Source organism: Geospiza fortis, unplaced genomic scaffold, assembly GCF_000277835.1.
Source record: "Geospiza fortis unplaced genomic scaffold, GeoFor_1.0 scaffold680, whole genome shotgun sequence".
Taxonomy (NCBI): domain Eukaryota; kingdom Metazoa; phylum Chordata; class Aves; order Passeriformes; family Thraupidae; genus Geospiza; species Geospiza fortis.
The window spans coordinates 31740-51558 of record NW_005054779.1 but is presented as its reverse complement, the minus strand read 5'-3'; the positions used below and the strand labels follow the sequence as shown (position 1 = coordinate 51558).

At 41.6% G+C, this 19819-nt stretch overlaps 1 protein-coding gene across 2 annotated transcripts in view; it reads left to right on the top strand.

Moving 5' to 3' along the window:
• The window catches only part of LOC102042766 (spindlin-Z-like), a 53624-nt gene that overhangs the window by 7055 nt on the left and 26750 nt on the right, over window positions 1-19819 (top strand). The window contains exons 2-4 of one of the 2 annotated variants that reach the window (XM_031065438.1): window positions 1438-1570; window positions 3598-3823; window positions 16362-16410. In XM_031065438.1, coding sequence (XP_030921298.1) covers window positions 3772-3823; window positions 16362-16410 — 101 coding nt within the window. In that variant the 5' untranslated portion in view covers window positions 1438-1570; window positions 3598-3771. Of the gene's footprint in view, window positions 1-1335; window positions 1571-3597; window positions 3824-16361; window positions 16411-19819 lie in introns of those variants that run through there. The other variant, XM_005431149.2, reaches the window with a different exon arrangement.

Sequence of the window (19819 nt, the reverse complement as noted above, 5' to 3'; positions counted from 1 at the left end):
GAGCATCTCACAATGGGATGTTATCGTTCTTATCAGTCATGCACTGATATTCAGTAGTCTGTTATCAGCAGAGGTCCCCTCCCGAGGTAGGTGTGAATGTGGTCACTCAAAGAGAGAGATAAGGCAAACTGCTCACTTGACAAGGTAATCAGCCATACAGATGGTAATGGAAAGCATCTTGCATGCAATCTTCAACAGGTGGGATAATGCTTTTTATCATGTCAATGTCCTCCCTCTCGATAAGGCTCAGGTGGAAAACTCATATATATACACCAGTCATTCAGTGTCCCTCTAATCCGCCCCAAGGGATCTATTAACAAGAACAAGGTCATAACATATTATCAAGCTCCAAAGAATCAAAACCCTCCCTAACATACAGGGCTAGCCCACTGCCTCTCCTTCCTTGCCTATCCCTTCTGAAGAGTTTATAGCCATCCTTTGCATCAGTCCAGTCGTGCAAATCATCCCACCATATTTCTGTGATGGCAACTGTCATAGTTTTCCTGATGTGCAATAGTTTCCAGTTCCCCCTGTTTGTTGCCCATGCTGTGTGCATTGGTGTAAATGCTCTTTAGTTGGGCTAATAACCCTACTGCCTTTTTGCGGGGAGAAGCTCTTATTCATGTGACCATTCTCAGGTACTTCTGGGATTTTTAACACATCATTAACCCTTGCATCCTTACTTTTGCATGGATCTCCATCCCCTACCTCCACTGATATGGCAGACTGAAGGACCTTGGTAGCACACTGTCCCTCAAACATTTGCATGGTACCCCCAGGCTTATCTCTGTTGTGCCTGGTTTTGTCCACATCCCCCTTCAAATGTAGTTTAAAGCTGTCTCAATGAGCTCTGCTAACTCCTGAGCTAAAATATTTTTTTTCCCCCTTTGAGATGGATTGTGACGGTGGTCACTGGGGTTTTCAGGTGAGGTGAGAGACGAGAATGTTGACTCCATGTTCAGAAGGTTTGATTTATTATTTTATGATATATACATATATTATAACTATACTAAAACGAAAAGGAAGGAAAGATTTCCTGAAGGTAGCTACACTAAGAATAGAAAAGCAAGAATGATAACAAAGGCAGCTCTCTCAGACTCTGTCCGAGATAGCTCGGTCCTGGATTGGCCATTAATTATAAACATCCAAGATGGGCCAATCCAGACGGACCTGTTGCATTCCACAGCAGCAGATAACAATTGTTTACCTTTTGTCTCTGAGGCCTCAGCTTCTCAGAAGGGAAAAATCCTAAAGAAAAGATTTTTAGTGAAAGGGATGTCTGCGACAATGGATGCACCCCGTCTGTTGCCAGCAGGCTTGGTGTCACGTAAACTGACCCATGATCAAAACCCCCAAAATTCTAATGGTAACACCAGTCTCAAAGCCAGGTGTTCATCTGCATGATTTTCCTGTTTATTGCCCCATCATTCCCTGCAGGGAACTGGCAGGACAGAAGAGAACACAACTTGTGCTCCAGATCCTTCGACCAGTTGTCCCTGAGGTCCCTCTTGGTTGTCTGCAGCCTTCTTGCTGGTACTTTGTCACTGCCCACCTGAAAAAGCAGTAACAGGTAATAGTGGGATGTACCAGGCTGGGAACTTACTTGGTGATGTCCCTTACCCAGGCCCCAGGAAGGCAGCATACTTCCCTATGGGTTGGGTCCAGTCAGCATATTGGGCCCTTTGTTCCTTTCAAAAGAGTCACCAATGACTACTACTTTACTACTACAACCCTTCTTTTTTTTTTTTTAACTGAGGAGGTCATGATGCAGTGGGTAGGCTGCCCTGCCCTAGGCAACCCCTCCAGCCTGGATGGACTTTCATCCACATTGTCATTTCCCTGGTCCTCAGATTCCAGGGTTCATAACTATTGTATAAAGGGCATCTGGGAAGGTGAAGTAGCTCAGGAGGGGATTTGTCTGCCATCCTGAGTAGAAACCCATTTCTACACCCCTCCATCTCTACAGTCCCCTCCTTCTTCCTGGTGGGGAGAGGGTAGGATATCTATTGCTTCTTGTGAAGTAGATGGTGGGTCATTTGTCTAAGGCATGGTAGAGTCCCACTCCACTGGTCAATCTCCTCAGAGTCCCTGATACTTTTTAGCCTTTCTACTTCTCTCAGCTCTGCCACTGGGCTGAGCAGATTGTTGACCTGATTGCACCTCACACAACTGTTTTCTCTGTTGCCCTGTGTTCTGCTTTAGGGCAAATTTGGTAGAAAACCTCCAAAAGGGGCTCCCCCAGAAAGCCAACCCACTCTTCCCCTCCCCCCAACCGGTTCGGGAAGAATTTACTCAGAGAGAAGTGGAAAAACCTGTTTATTTATCAGGCAAAGCACTCCCCAACACAAAAAAAATGAACAATACCAGATGACAAAACTCATTCTTTGCTCTAAAGAGACGACAAATTCAGAAAGTCTCTCCTGTGGGTGGTCACTCTGTTATCAGTCCCTCCGGCACTGGGAAAGGCTGCTGCCCAGAGTAGGCCCTGGTAGGCTACAAAGTGCAAGCTCTCGGTGTTTCCCCGGGTCCCAGTCCAGAGCAGGTTCAAATGGTTCCAAAAAAAAAAAAAAAAAAGAAAGAAAAACAGTCCAGGAAACTTCTCTGCCTCAGCTAGCTAAACCAACTAAAAAACGATGGAGTGCGGTGTTCTGCCCCGTCCATACCCAGACACCACAGTGGAGGAGTGAGAGCAGGCTGATAACAAAACTCTGTGCTTCTTCTTCTCCCCGCCTTCACTCTCAGAGCCAGTCTTGAAGCACAGAATATAATATCCAGCATAAACAGAACACCCGTTTGGGGATACAAGCATCATAACATCACCCTAGGATACCGTCTAGGAGCAGTGCCCAACTCTGGCACTCCTTGCAGCCTAAGACCTGGATGGCTGTGTGTTTTTTGTGAACGCTCCATTTGGGTTGCCGCATCCTTTCTGGTGTGCACAGAGGAAACAGATTCTGTCTAAGTCGAAACCATATCTGTGCTCCCTTGGCGAGGGCGATGGCCATCAACTCAGCTAACTACTCCAGCTGGAGAACTTCAGTGCTCTCCCTACACACCCTTCCTCATGGTCTGCCATGCAAACTGCTGCACCATGCCACGCATTGTTTGTGGGGTTTTTTCCACAGAAGGTGGAAAAATCCCACTTGGCTTTTTTTTTTGTTCAAGTCTATTGACAGATGGGTGCTGTAATGCAGACAAGAATGTTTAACTTCCATGCCTTGCATCTCTCACAGTAACCATCTGTGTAAGCATAAAGGTGATACAGACTAAGCTGAAAACTATTATAGAAACTTTCAGAGGAAATATGGGGTTTTGTCCCTGAAATACAATAAATTTTTTCAAACAGGAATAACTGCTTTGTAACTTGGGGAGGGTGAGAATCCTATGCTTTCATGCTCTCTCTACTGGTGTTTTCATTATAATTTTCAAATGTAGTATGGGAGTTCTGAAAATTAGTTCACAATATGGAATGCATCCAGTATAACAGAATATGAAGAGACTTCTCATTGAACCTGAAAGAAAAAATATTCTCTTTCACTTCATTGTTTATTTTAACCAAATATCAAATCAGACTATCTTTTCTGATTTGTTTTTCAGAGTGATATAACTGAAAGCGCTTCTCCTATATTTGAGGAAGAACGAATTGATGATTGGACGGTATATTAATAAGTAGCTGTTGTATTACGAGAATAAGAAGATATCTGGGAAGTTGTGAAGAACTGGATTTTGACCCTAGTCTAGCAGCTCTGCTGCTCACTTAAACACAGATGAATGAAGACCCCATTTGGAAAATCACCAGGTCAGCGGTCCAGAGCTGATGCAGGTGAGGTGTTACTGAATTTGAGTATTGTTTTTTAGTGGGTAAAAAAGTGTCCTTACAGATTTTTCTTATGTACTCATGGTTTTATGAAACTGTTACTGTTTGATTTTGATTGGGACGGTTGATGGTTGTTGGGGTTTTTTTTAAGATAAGAATTATTGGAATTGTGGGATTGAAAGGATATACATAAATTTAAGCTGTACAGAATTACATTTATGAAGTTGTACTGGTTTTGGCTAGGATTGAGTCAAATGTCTTTGCAGTAACTGGCCTGGTGCTATGTTTTGGATTTGTGCTGAAAAGTGTTGATAACACTGATGTTACTGCTGAACGGTGCTTATACAGTGTCAAGGACTTCTCTCTTTCTCATGTTGCAAGAGAAAGACAAACATAGGTGGTGATGGAATTATTTGCTGGATGTTTCCTAATTTTAGGTGTAGATTAGGAAAGTGTACCAGGTAGTCATTATTAGGAGACTTCAAAACCAACCTTAGTTTAAGACAATTTTATGGGGTGCAGACTTTGAAATGTTATCTCCCCTTAGTTTTAACCACTCCCCTTTCAACAATAAGAAGAGACAAATATGAAGAGATAAGTGAAAAAATAGTTTACTAAAAAAAAAACAGCAATAAACAAGAAAACAGCAATAACCACTAGATACAAAGGTGCTGAGTTACATGGCCCTCTCCCCAAGAAAAAAGAAAACAATATGGCTACCACCTTCGACAGCCTAGTGGCCCAGAGGACAAAGACAAGATGGCAGAGAAGCCCTCTTCTCCAGACCGCGCAGCCACGAGAGAGAACAAAGGAAAACAAAACAGCAACCAAGCTTCTGCAGTTCCAGAACTCCCCCCCATCCCCAAACAACAAAAGGAGCAGGGAAAAAGAAAACCTGGAAAAACCTATTTTTGTCCAAAAGGCTCCAATGCTGCCAAAACACTGGAAGAAACTTCCTGACAGTTGCAGACTCAACCCCCACTCAGTAGCTTGAAACTCATGTAGAGTGGCTCCAATGCTGCTGAAATGCTGATTCCTGTGAGGCAGCGGGAGGCAGGGACTCTCTTGCTCTTTTCTTGCTGAAAGACCTTGCAATATGATATAAATTAAAATTATAGTGAGTTTATTGTATTTTATTAAAATAATTAAAAAAAATAACTGGGAGAAAAAAGCTATCAAATGCACAACTAGGTTAAGTGACAAGAAGCTGGAATTAGAAATTCAAATCAGTTGTTATGACTTAGAAGTGGTGACTTCTTTGAAAAAGCTAGTTTTCCTCTGTCCTGCCTGTCTGCCTACAAAGGTGCAAGGAGCACAGTTGCCTGTCTCAAACACTGTCAAGGTGTCCTGGTTCCAGTCAGGACAGAGTTAATTTTTTTCAGTAGCCAGGAGAGGGCATGACTGGAGTATGGAGGTTATTCTATATCACCTCATGTCATTGCTGGGAGCAGGGGAAAGGGCTCTTTAATGGGGAGAAGGGGCTCCTTCCAGAAGAGAAAATATGGCAGAGGGAGCCTTCTGGTATTGTTTGTTATCGTGAAGTTTTTCCATGTGAATAATTTCTTTTCTTGTACATTCTGTTATTAATATTGTTGCTGTTACTGTTAATTTTCTTATCTTATTGCTGTTTCCAGTAAATTGTTCTTATCTCAACCCGTGATCTGTGCCTTTTGTGCCTCTAGCTCTCCTCTCCAGCCATCCACAGTGGGGAGGAGGAGGTGAAAACAGGGGAGCAAGAGAGAACAATGTGTGGTTTGGAGAGTTGGTGGGGACACTGAATTGGGGAGCACCATTCCTAAACCACGACACAAGGTCACAGAAGGAACTTGCCATAAGATAAGCCACCACAGTGGGAACTTGACTTAAGCACAAAAGGGAGGAATTTGCAACAGGAAGGCACTGATTCCAGGCCTGGTGAGGCAAGATCTGATTAGCACATCCTGGTTAATCCATCCAGACAATAATTCCCACTGTGGAAAAGAGAGCAACTGCTCATACACATATCACCCCAAGTTATGGGAACAGCATCTGTGACCACTCTGTGATACTTGGAACTTGGACTGTATAAAGGTGGTACCCTCAGAAGAACGATTCTGGGACCCCCACCACTGAGAAGCCCAGAGTGAAGAAGGACCAATGGGATGCCGCTGTATTCGTGGGTGGTGACTGTCTTCTGCTTGATTTCTCTCTCTCTCTCTCTCTCTCTCTCTCCACCCTTTTCTCTTTTCTATTTCTTTCTATCTCTCTACCTCACATTTATTGTAAAATGAAATCCGTATTGCATATGGTCTCATTTCCTACTTGGTCAGAAGCATCTCTCAGTAATCAGATCTTACCAAAACAAAAGGCCTTTATTTGCTGTAAAGTAGGTTTAAAAGAGGAGAAAAATATATTTGACTGAAGTATCCAGGTTTTTGAAGTTTACCTCTACTGGGAAACAGAATTAATATTTCCATCTTGAGAAATAAAGGATAACATCCAAAATGGAAAAACAAAGGAAAGCCAAACTTGTTTCTTATTTTTTCACAACAGTAGAGCATGTGTCTACAGTCTCAGTAATTTTGTTAAAATATAGAGCAGACTCCCAGAATATAGTTTCAGTAGATCAGTCAGCTCCTTAGTGCTTGGCCTTGTGTTTGTGCTTCTAATTAGAGCATGTTTCTCCTCAATATAGGTGAATCCTGATTTTTTTTTATTAACATAATCCAGTTGAATTGTCTGTGAGGTAAATTGTGATTACTCTGGTGTCCTGGTTATTGGTATTGTCTTTGCTGTTCATTTTTCTTATTTCATTGCAGTTTATAGTAAATTGTTCTTATCTCAAGCCGTAATCTTTACCATTTTGTGCCTCCCATTCTCTTCTCCATCCCACCATGTGGGGAGTGGGGAGGAAAGTGAGCCAGTGGCACATGGTCTGGGATGTTTTCGGTGGGAACACTAAATTGGGGAATACCATTCTTAAACCATGACACCTTGTGTTTACATTTATATTTCAACTTTTTGAGCCTAGTGATCACTTGTTTTATGCTGTACAAATGTAATGCATCATCCTTTACAGTCCTTCCTAGCTGTTACCAGTACTGTCCTTGGGAATTATTAAGAGATTCCACTCCCAGATTCTACTACTTTAAGATGCAATGAAATCTTTTGGGAGAGTCAGGAATTCATTTGACCACTCTTCTCCTGGTCTGGTTTCCCAAACTCTTAGAGTTGACTTTGGGCAGGCAATATTAGGTGTAAATAAACATATCTCCGAAATTTTTAGGTCATTCAAAGTAATTCTGAAAGACATCAAATCAAGATTAATGCTCATGTGATTGCATGGTGTTTCCACAGCAGATACTGAAATATAATTTTTAAATGTCCAGCTTTTGCTGCCTGCCATAAAGACGGGATATTCTGAGAAATAAGCAGCTGTGGTTTGTTTTGAAGAGTCCATCTAATTTTGATAGACTGAATGGAGAGTACCATTTGATATGATGACAATTAAAAACATTACTAGTAGCTTTCTCCCATCCCTCTTCCTTTTCTTTCCTCCTACCTGCTCCAGTTGAAATGTGTGTACTTTCTCTACAGTCCACACCCTCAAAGAATGTTTATTTTATTTCTGTGTTGTCTTACCCTTTTTCTTTCTCTGTAAGGTAGAAGCATTCAGAAACATGGCTCCTAGTTTTGCTATTGAATTTAACAGTATTTTAAGGATACATTAGGTAGAATTAATCCAGGCTCAAAAAGCAAAGGCTAACTGGCAATTAAATGCTTAAGTCTTTTGTTCTTGACTTTTTATTATTGAAAATATTTAGGTTTTTAGTCATAATAGATTGAGCCATATATATTTTCTTCTTCCTCAGATCTATCCAAGTTTGACTGTTTGCTGCTTATTATAAAGAAGCATAAAACTAATCACGTTGTGTGTTTGTTTTTTGGGTTTTTTCCTTTCTGATCTTCAGTATTAACTTCTGGTTTTATATTCATGGCAAATTATATCAACACTGTTTATTTTGAATGATGTCTAAAACACGGAATTTCATGGAATGTGCAAGTTGAAACAGTAGCACTTGTCATTCCATAGTCAGGACAAGGTAAAGGATAATTCATGGTATATAGAATCTGATAACTATCCATTATTGTTTTCTAATTACTGTTAACATCTTTGAAGTCACATTATTCTTGAGACCAAACCAAGCTTGACCCCAAAATACTTGACACACTAATTTTTCACTTGAAATATTTATCTGAATGTATTGCTGTATTGGGTTTGCATGGCAAGGTTTTGGTAGCAGGGAGCTACAGGAGTGGCTTCTGTGAAATGCTGCTGGAAGCTTCACCTTATGTCTGGCAGAGCCAATGCCAGGTGGCTCCAAGACAGACCCACTACTGGCCAATGTTGAGCTGATCAGCAATGGTAGCAATGCATCTGGAGTAATACATTTAAGAAAGGAAAAAAGTTATTGCGCAGAAGTAATTGTGGCCAGAGAAGAGAGGAGAATATGGGAGAGGAACAACTCCGCAGACACCAAGGTCAGCGCAGAAGGAGGGGGAGGACGTGCTCCAGGTGCCAGAGCTGAGATTCCTCTGCATCCTATGGTGAAGACCATAGTGATGTCAGACTGTCCCCCTGCAGCCCATGGAGGCCCCTGGGGGTGCAGAGATCCACCTGCAGCCCATGGAGGACACCCACTGCCTGAAAGAAGCCTGTGAACCTGGGGGAAGCCCGTGCTGGAGCAGCCTGTTCCTGAAGGACTGCACCCCATGGAAGGGACCCATGCTGGAGCAGTTCATGAAGAACTGCAACCTGTGGGAGGGACTCATGTTGGAGAAGTTTGTGGAGGACTGGCTCCTGTGGGAGGGACCCCACAGTGAAGAAGGGGAAGTGGAAGGAAGGAGGTAGAGAATCAGGAATAAAGTTAAGCCTGGGAAGGAGGGAGGAGTGGGGGGAAAATGTTTTTAATATTTGGTTTTACTTATTATCTTTCTCTGATTTGATTGGTAATAAATGCAATTAATATCCCCAAGTTGAGTCTTTTTTGCCTGTGATGGCAATCGGTGAATGATCTCTCCCTGTCCTTATCTCAATTTACAAACCTTTCATTGTATTTTCTCCCCTCTGTCCAACTGAAGAGGGAAGTGAGAAAGTGGCTTTGGTGGGCACCTGACATTCAACCAAGGTCAAACCACCACAATTGCCCTTGAAATTGTTGGCAAGTTTTTAAATGTCTTCCTTTGAATTGGACACTTGACAGTGAGTGACTAATGCCAATTATGCTTCTGTCAGAAGCCATTTAGGTGATACTAGACATTTCAGGATGATTTGTGTAAACAAAGTTTCTGCTTTGCTTGCTATGTTTGGCGTTCTCTGTTAAAGGTGACTATCAACATCATCAGCTAATCATGCCTGATGCATTTGGTGGCCTTTGATGACAGGATTAAAGAGGTGGTGGATGAGGGAAGAGCAGCTGACATCACCTACCTGGACTTGTGCAAAGCATTTGACATCCTGGTCTCTAAACTGGAGAGACATGGATTTGATGGGTGGAGCAGTCAGTAGATAAGGAATTGGCTGGATGGTCACTCTCAGACTTGTGGTCAACAGCTTGATGTCCAAGTGGAGATTAATGACAAGTGGTGTTCTTCAGGGGTCAGTATTGGGACCGGCACTGTTTTTTACCATCTTTTTCAGTGACATGGACAGTGGGATTGAGTCCACCCTCAGCAAGTTTGCCAACAACATCAAGCTGTGTGCTGTGGTCAACATGCTGGAGTGAAGGGATGCCATCCAGAGGGATCTTGACAGGTTTGAGAGGTGGATCTCTGCAAACCTCATGAAGTTCAACAAAGCCACATGCAAGGTCCTGCACCTGGGTTGGGGCAATCCCAAGCACAAATACTTGCTTGATGGAAAATGGATTGAGAGCAGCCCTGAGGAGAAGGACATGGAGATGTTAATGGATAAGGAGCTTGACATGAGACATAAATGTGTTCTTCCAGCCCAGAAAGCCAATTGTATCCTAGGCTGCATCAAAAGAAGCGTAGCCAGTAAGTTGAGGGAGGTGATTATCCCCCTCTACTCCATTCTGGTGAGACCCTACCTGGAGTACTACTTTCAGATCTTGGACCCTGAACATAAAAAGGACATGGATCAACTAGAGCGAGTCCAGAGGAGGGCCACGAAGGTGATCAGAGGCACAGAGAAATTGTCTGAGCAGTCAGGGATCAGATTTGGAAAACTAAAGCCCAGATAGAATTAAGTCTGATTGTCAAGGGAAAACCCAAAATCTTTTATATGTACAGTTCGTGATAAAAGGAAAATGAGCAAAAATATGAACCCTCTCTGAATGGAAATAGGAGACTTGGTTACAGGGATAAGGAGGAGGCTGAAGTACTCAATGATTTATTTGCTTCAGTCCTCACTGGTAAGTCCTCCATCACAAGTTGTGAATGCCCCATCCCTGACAGTGTCCAAGGCCAGGATGGACAGGGCTTTGAGCAGCCTGGTCTAGTGAATGGCATTCCTTCCCACAGCATGGGTGGAGTTGGAACTAGATGATCTTAAAGGTCCCTTCCAACCCAAATCATTCTATGATTTTAATATATATGTTAAACATTAATGTATTAAAATATTTTTATTTGCTCTCAAATATTTTAAGTCATTAAGACATAGTAATAATTGCAACATCATGTATTTACAAATAAATATTTTTGTAAAGAAACAGTACAAGCTATTTGGAATTTTAAAAGTCTTCTGCACAGTTGATTTGTTGCCTTAGTGTAAGATAAGGTTTATGTCTACCTTATGCTGTGAGAGTTTATTTCTCCCTTTAATACCTGGGGGAAAAAGTAAAATATACAGAATGAAAGAAATCCTAAAACATCAGAAGTATAGTATTCCTATTCCTGCAGGAAAAACAAAAACAGAAAGGCATTTCTATTGTGAATTTGTTCTAATGAGCTTTACCACTTGTCATGGTTTGACACTGGCCAAACACCAGGCACTCACAATAGCCACTCATGTGCCCTCCCCTGCTACAGCTGGGCAGAGGAAAGGAAAAAAAATTAATGAGGGCTTCATGAGTTGAGATGAGGACCAGGAGAAAACACTCCAAGGGCAAAACAGGTTCAACTTAGAAGTACAAAATGAATTTATAACTAACATTGTCAGAGGAGGATAATGAGAAGTAAAATAAGCCCTTAAAAACACCTTTTTCACCCAACCCCTCCCTCCTTCCCACCAACAGTGCAGGGAGACAGGGCATAGGGTTTTTGGTCACCCGAGATCTTCCACTGCTCATGGACAGAAGTTGCTCCCCTGCTACGCTGTGGGGTCCCTCCCACGGGGGGCAGTTCTCCATGAGCTTCTCCAACGTGGTTTCAATCTCTCGAGCAGTAGTCCTCCCAAAACTGCTGCAATGTGAATTCCCCCTATGGGCAGACAGTCCTTCCAAAACTGCTGCGGCATGGGTCACTCTTGCTTGGGGTGCAGTCCTCCAAGGACAGGCTGCTCCAGCCTGGAATCAGGGGCTTATCCCTCTGTATTTAGCATTGGTGCAGCCTCACCTTGAGTATTGTGTGCACTTCTTGGCCCCTGCCCTAGGGTGATGTTATGATGCTTGTATCCCCAACCGGGTGTTCTGTTTATGCTGGATATTATATTCTGTGCCTTCAAGACTGGCTCTGAGAGTGAAGGTGGGAAGAAGAAGAAGCACGGAGTTTTGTTATCAGCCTGCTCTAATTCCTCCACTGTGGTGTCTGGGCATGGACGGGGCAGAACACCGCACTCCATCGTTTTTTAGTTAGTTTAGCTAGCTGAGGCAAAGAAGTTTCCTGGACTGTTTTTCTTTCCTTTTTTTTTTTGGAACCATTTGAACCTGCTCTGGACTGGGACCCGGGGAAACACCGAGAGCTTGCACTTTGTAGCCTACCAGGGCCTACTCTGGGCAGCAGCCTTTCCCAGTGCCGGAGGGACTGATAACAGAGTGACCACCCACAGGAGAGACTTTCTGAATTTGTCGTCTCTTTAGAGCAAAGAATGAGTTTTGTCATCTGGTATTGTTCATTTTTTTTGTGTTGGGGAGTGCTTTGCCTGATAAATAAACAGGTTTTTCCACTTCTCTCTGAGTAAATTCTTCCCGAACCGGTTGGGGGGAGGGGAAGAGTGGGTTGGCTTTCTGGGGGAGCCCTTTTTGGAGGTTTTCTACCAAATTTGCCCTAAAGCAGGACATCCCCCCAATTAAAAAAAGATGTGAAGGTTCTTTAATTGCCCCAAGAAGAGGGCAACAATGCTGTTGACAGGACTGCAAGGAATGTCCTTTGAGGAATAGCAAAGGACTTTGGTCTTATCTAGCTTGGAAGAAAAAAGGCTAAACTGTGATCTCATTGCTCTCTACAGCTTCCTGAGTAGGGGAACTGGAAAGGGAAGTGCTGAGCTCTTCTCCCTGGTATCCAGTGACAGTACATGTGGGAATGGTTCAAAGCTGCATCAGGGGAGGTTTAGACTTGACCTTAGGAAGCATTTCTTTACCGAGAGGGTGGTCAAACTCTGGAACAGGCTTCCTAGAGAGTCAGTCGAGGCCCCAAGCCTGTCAATGTTTAAGAGGCATTTGGACATTGTTTTTGTGGCCTTCCTCTGGGCTCACTCTAACAGATCCATGTCTTTCTTGTGCTCAAGTTCTTCATGTACCTTGTTACCATCTCTTCTTGTAAGTAGGCTATATTCACATTCTTCATCTAAGTGTTGTAACTTTTTATTAAACTGGGTACTACCTTAAGCTACCAACACAAGAAACTGAGCAGTACTGTTTGCTCAGTTGGTTTTTTCTCTAGAGCTAGGTATACGAACAAACAAGTTCTTGAAATCTGTCAGGACCCATTGTCCTGGGTTGACTATATGATGCTTTTATCCCCAAATCGTCTCATTGGTTTATGCTGAATAATAATAAGTTTTGCACCTTTAAGACTTGTTGCAGAGAGTGAAAGGGGGGAGAGAAGAATCGCACAGTTTTTTTTTCCCTCAGACATTGGACGTACTCCCGTTTTTCTTTTCCTTTTCTTTGGACCTCTTGGAACCTGCTCTGGACTGAACACCCAGGGGAGCACCAGCAGCTGCACCTGTGGCCACCGGGCCGGGCCGGGCCTGGCCTGCGACAATTCCAGCACCAGAAGGACTGATAAGAGACTGAGTGAGCTGGGCTGCAACCCGGGGGGTTTTCTCAGTTGGTCATCTCTTTTAGAGCGGCAAGGGGTTTTATTGTTTTAATATTGTTAGGTTCTATTGTTTAATAAACAGCTTTTTTCCACTTTTCTTCAAGGAGGTATTTTCTCCCAGACTGGTTGTGGGGGGGAGGGGCCGATTGAATTTATCTTCCTACTAGAGCCCCTCTGGGGACTCTCTCTCTCTCTCCCAAAATTTTGCTCTAAACCAAGACACCCATCAAGCTCATTTTTATTTGACAGCAAAAGGGGGTAGTCTACTGTCAAACTCTCAGTTCAGTGTTGTAAATATTTGTTAGTTTGGTACATGTCATTTCATTCATGGAGACCATGTATGAATAGTCAAGAAATTTTGCATGTAAGTGAATTTGAGAGAAAAAACAACATCTGACTGTAGAACTTGAGTTTTATAAAAAATAAGACGTGCCTAAGGTGAACAGTTACTGAACAGGGCAAACATTCATTCTGAGTAGTGCTTAGCTTCTCCTTTGCATTTTTTGCAGCTTCTGTAATAGATCTTCCTTCTGTGTATCTTTAAGGCTACTTTTGTTTTGGAAGGCTAAATGTGTTGCACTGTATAGTAAGATTCAAAGTCTCTGAGCAGAGGACAGAAAACAAGTTTTGTGTTGAACCATCCTGCTAAATATGTGGGTATGCTTTTTATAGTGTTTTCACTACTTGAACTGATTTAGTTAAATCTTACTTTTTCTCATCGATCAGTAATGGAAAACATGAAATCTGTGAGAACAGATTTTTTTTTAATAAGTATGTTTTTAAACTTGTTTCCTCATATAATTAAGGGGTGGCTAATGACAGGGTGAAAATGCTTGTTCAGTTGGTGCAGTCAAGTCTCAAAAATCTTTTGGGCTTGTATTCATATTTTTTGAGATATCTTTTAATTTCTAGCTGTTAGTTCTTATAAACATGTTCAAGGGAAGTTCTATTTCCTTGGTCTTTATTGCAAATAGCATCTTTACTGTAGCTATTTGCATGGAGGGCTTAATTTTTGAAAACTTCAAATTCCAGCTGTTGTTAAAACTGGAGATGCATATTTCCATGGATTCAGTACAAGCTTGAGTGTTGGAAACAAAATGTATGTAGTCTTATTTTAATTCTGCCACTTCTGTCACGTGATAGATGTCCTTTTATTTCTCAATAGGAAAATCCAAATATTAAAATATTTATGAAAACTGTTAAGGTTAATTGCACTTTCAGTGCTTAACTCTTGTGTGACACTATTGCTATTATGAAAATTAATTTTCTGAATACATGTGCCAAAGCTATGCTTGGAACATGCACATAATGTTTAAGAATTTGTTTGGATCTGTAGAGAAACCTCAATTAAGTATTTCTCTGTAGGTGTGAATTTAAATGTCCATAGATTAAATTCTGAACATTTCTACAGATATGAGGGGTTTTTTAATTGATAACATGCATGTGTCCAACACTCTCTGACTGTGTCCTTTTAGATATTCCATGTGTATAGGGTTTAATGCTTTAATGCCAATGTTAGTTTTTTGAAGTGTGGTGGGTTGACCTTGGCTGGATGCCAGGTACCCACCAAAGCTGCTCTGTCACTCTCTTCTGTAACTGGACATGGGAAAGAAAATATAGTGAAAGGCTCATGGGTTAAGGATCAGGAGAGATCACTCACTGATTACCATAATCGGCAAAACAGACTCAACTTAGGGATATTAATTGAATTTATTGCAAACAAAATCAGAGCAGGATAGTGAGAAGTAAAATAAATCTTAAAAACACATTCGCCCCATCCCTCCCTCCTTCCTCAGCTCTACCTCCTCCCTGCCAGAGGTGCAGAGAGACAGGGAAGGGGGGTTACAGTCAGTTCATCATAGGTTGCTTCTGCTGTTGCTCAGGCAGAGGAGTCCTTTACCTGTGCCAGCATGTGGTCCTGCCCATGGGAGACAATTCTCCACAAACTTCTCCAATGGTAGTCCTTCCCATGGACTGCAGTTCTTCATGAACTGCTCCATCGTGGGTCCCTTCCATGGGATGCAGTCATCTGGGGACAGACTGCTCCAGCATGGGTCCCCCATGGGGTCACAAGTCCTACCAGGAAACCTGCTCCAGCATGGGCTCCTCTCTCCATGCATCTGCAGGTCCCTGCCAGGGCCCTGCTCCATCACAGGTTTCGTACAGATTCACAGCCTTCTTTCAGGCATTTGCCTACTCTGGCGTGGGACTCCTCCATGGGCTGCAGCAGGACAGCCTGCTTCACCATGGTCTGCGCTATGGGCTGCAGGGAAATCTCAGCTCCAGCCCCTGGAGCACCTCCTGCCCCTCCTTCTGCACTGACCTGGGTGTCTGCAGAACTGTTCATCTCACATATTCTCACTCCTCTCTTCTCTGGCTGCAATTACAACTGCACAATAATTTTATTTTTTTTTTTTTTACTTCTTAAATATGTAATCACAGAGGCGTTACTACCATTTCTGATTGGCTCAGCCTTAGCCAGCAACAAATCCATCCTGGAGTCAGCTGGCATTGGCTCTGTCAGACATGGGGGAAGCTTCTAGCAGCTTCTCATGGAAGCCACCCCTGTAGTTCCCCCTGCTGCAAAAACTGGGCCATGCAAACCCAATACATGAATTTCTTTATCTGACATTACATGGAACTTTGATTTAGCAGAATGATACAGCAATTTACTTAAATAACAGTGCAAGTTACATTTAGCAGAGTATAGCAGTTGCAATGTACAGTTGTATCACAATACAAATGTGTTTGCCATTATTGGTCTCCATCACAATGCTGGGCATCCCCGGTTGTTGGGAAGAAATATGTGAGTTGAAACCGACTCAAGCCTGTTGCTCTACTCAATGTTCTGTCTTTTATTTGGACCATTTTTATACTATACATGCTATACTTAGTTTTTATACTTGGTTTTGTCTCTATACTAATTTTTTATAATGATTTTGGCTGAGCCATGTATACACCCACCCATTCTGGCCTCACTAATGCAGGAATATATGTATTTGATGATATTATCAACTCAAGGGCAGATACACAGCCATTTTAATCCCTTAATTGTTGTAGCCATTTATCTATAACAAAGGCTACCTTCAGTCTCCTTTGTGTTAAGTTCGGCTTTTTGTAACAGTTGTCATCAGTAACTCCCTAATTCTTCACTTAACTTCATGAGTAGATAGTCCTTGCCTATCTCCTCAGCCTTCTTCCATTGTAGAAACTCATTGATAAATCCCATCATGATGTGTTTCAGCTTTTTTACTTGAAAAGGAGAACTTTTCTATAAGATACCTTTTTGACATTGTGTATAAACAGATTTTATTGTTCAATAATTCCATTATTTATATTGTAGGTCATGCGGGAGTCTCTGCAAGCATGATGAAGAAAAGAACTTCCCACAAGTAAGTTCCTAATACTTCCTCAAGTGTAGTTCTCAATAACTGGCAGTACCATTCTAGAAATGTATCTGTATTGTTCCAGTCATTTTGAAAAAAATGCGGAGCAGTATTCAAACGGTGTATGTGTGTAGAATCAGACTTTAATTCTTTTGGGAGGACAATGGGAAAGAATGCACCATTGGTACAGTTCTAAACATCATTTTGAATGTTATTCTGAGAGAAATTATTCTGTCAATAAAGTTCTGTAACTTATAATTCAGAAACAAGAAAGCAAACCAGAAATTTGGCATATGTACTCTAGGATTCATTGCAGCTTTAGTTTTTGAAAAGGTTTTTTTACCTTTTTTTAAAAATAATCAATGTACTGTAGTATGGCTACTATTTGTGTGAAGTTTACTTGCTTATCCTATACATTCATCATATTTATTATTCACTCTACTAGAATTTGAGATAGTAGTAGCTAAATGTTGCTATGAGTAAATGTGAAAAGATATAGGTAGTAGCTTAGACAAAATTTACCTTCATTTCGAACAGCTAGATGTATCTGGCTGCATCTCTGGTGGGTGAACTCTAAAATAAGCTAGAGAAAGGTGAAATTTATTAAAATGCTATTAGTTATATTTTGAGTATGAAGTCCTATAATGCTGATATATAACAGGCATAAATCCAAAAAGATTTGTCTGGCAGAAATATCTTCCATGATTAACATTTGAATTAGTATTAACTATTTCCCAAATGCAACACCTGATGTAAAACTACTCTTAATTCCTTCCACCAACTCTTCATTATTCAGTCTTGTCTATCTCCTTACAAGGCAGAGATAAACATTTATTTGTCTAGAGACAGGTAGAGTTAAAATTTAATTTCTTTTGTTCTTTTTCAACCGCTCAGAGAAAGGAGTGTATGATGGGAAGACTATCAGAGGTGGGTTGCCTTTTGTACTTGAGGGTGGCTAGATTTGTCTTTATTGTTATTTTGATATACACTTATTTAAATACCTAAATAGGTTGTATATTTTTTAGCATAAAGGCTTTTATGGGGCATATTAAGTCATGATCCTAAGTCATGTGATTTTGAGGCATTTAACTTAAGCGCCCAGCTGAGTTTTATATTGATTTAGCCTAGTTTAATTGTTTAAGAATTGTTTGGTAAAGGTTTTATTTTGTACCAAACCAAGATGACTTTGTGTGCTGCTCAATGACTTCTCCGCAAATGACACACTAGTATAGAGTTGTTTTTATTTGATATTCATTGCTTATATTTTTGAAATGAACAGTAAGTAGCACTGTAGACATGTTTAAACAAGTGAGATATGAATCACTGTTTAAAAATGTATGCTGATACTACTATGAGCCATTACAGCAGACCATTAATTAATAATGCATACTTTGTCATTGATTTAGTTATGATGACTTTTACATTCCTCATTAAAAGAGGAACAAGTTACTGGCACTTGAAGGTCATAGGGGAGATTCTAAACTCAGTTCATAAGTCCATAGGGGAGGGAAGAGCCACCAGGACAGAACGGGACGTAGTCCAGTAACTGAGGAAGAGATAAAATGAGCTGTGTGGATTAGTTTTCTAAATTCTTCTTAACTAAAATGTTAGTTAACCATTGACCCTTTTGGAAGGGGGTCCCATGGTCAGCTACAAAAGGGAAGTTCTTCTGAATGTTCTGTCAGTGTCAATGGGTAGTGATGATTTTTGTGAATAAAAAGTTGACTCTGTTTGTGTCAGATCAGTCAGTAGTCTCTTGGTTCTTATCTTTTCCACCCTTGGTGCATAAAGAAATAGTGTAAGTATAACATCTTACCAGTTTCTCATAGTTGGCAGTTCAAGGACTTTGTGGTGAAGATTCTATCTGCCCCTTAACTATCACTGTACTTATCCCTTGTGAATTTCTGATCACAGTTTAAGCTAACTTCTTGTGATGGTTTATACTTGACTATGAGCCAAACTCCCACCCATCTGCTTACTCCCTTTCCTCAGTGAGGCAGGGGGAGAAAATAGAATGAGAATGTTCATGGGTCAAGATAAAGACAGGAAGATTGCTTACTGTTACCAATTGAATGGGAGCTTCAGACAAGCCCTGCCTTAGCCTCAGATTTTTGTCAGCAGCCTAAATTTAGGTGACCTGCAACTAAAAAAGCTCTGGCCTGCAAGTTCTAAGAATGGCATATCAGGTCTATTATAAAATAAGTTATTTATTGAATAAGCAGGAGATAACAGACAAAAGGCCTTAAACAAAGTTACTTATTACACAGTATAAAACAAAAAGAACTACTAGTAGATTACATAAAACAGTGCACGACATTAAGGTACCTATATTAAAGCAAGCAAAGAAATAGTATCGATTAGGAGTCAATGTAAATTATCACGGAAATGACAATAGTGTACACAGGTTCCCTTCCCTCAACTCCTGGGAGAGTAACCAAAAAGCAGGTGTCCCAACTTTGGGGAGAAAGCCCCACACATTTCCAAGGAACGTGCAGAAGATTTCTGCTTTGTGAAAGTTTTGTGCAGCTTTTATACTTTGTAAAGTGAAGTGTCTGTCAGTCAGAAATTCCAGCTTATCTTTCCACATCTTGCTTCCACAGCAAAATGTTTATTGTCAGCTGAAAGCTTTAGTGCCATGTCACCGAAATAACTCACTACAAGACAAGCTGTCTTGATTATTTCACCAAAGCTCATGTGAAGATCATGTGAGGGGCAGGATGCCCTGAGTTATTTCACCAGCGAACAAGCAACAGATAAGGTCTTGTGGTGGGGGAGATGCCCTGCTACACTTACCAGGCACTATCACAGGCAAAACAGGCTTGACTTGTGGAAAATTAATTTATTGCAAATTTAAATAGATTCAGGTGGTAAGAAACAGGAAGACAAACATTAAAACAACACATTTCTTTCCTCCTTTCCCATGTTTAAATTAATTCCTTCACTCCAGACTCACCACCACCCCCAGGGCACAGGGGAAATGAGGGAGGGGAGTTTACAGTCCGTACATGTAGCGGTAAGGGGTGACCTGGTTTCAAAGAATACAGCACGGCAACCCAACTCCCTCATGGGTCACTTGGGCCAGTGACACACGCAGACACCAATGTGGTGGACGGTCAAAGGCCTTTAATGTTACATCTCAGGGGGTTATATAGGTAGGGGTACACTACGTAAGGAAGGGGGTCGTGCAGTGTTCTCTCTAAGACCAAATAAGGAGAAAAAGTTACTGGTATTTCTATGTTAGAGGGGGTACTAGTTTGGCTACATTCCAAGGGTGATTGTTATCGGGGACAGAGGGGGGAGAGAGGTTTCTGCATCTCCACGTGACATCCCGATATCTTGCGAAACGCCTGTCCCTGCCTGCTACACCTCCCCCCCTCTCTTTCACTAATGGGTGAGGTAGTCATATATATATATA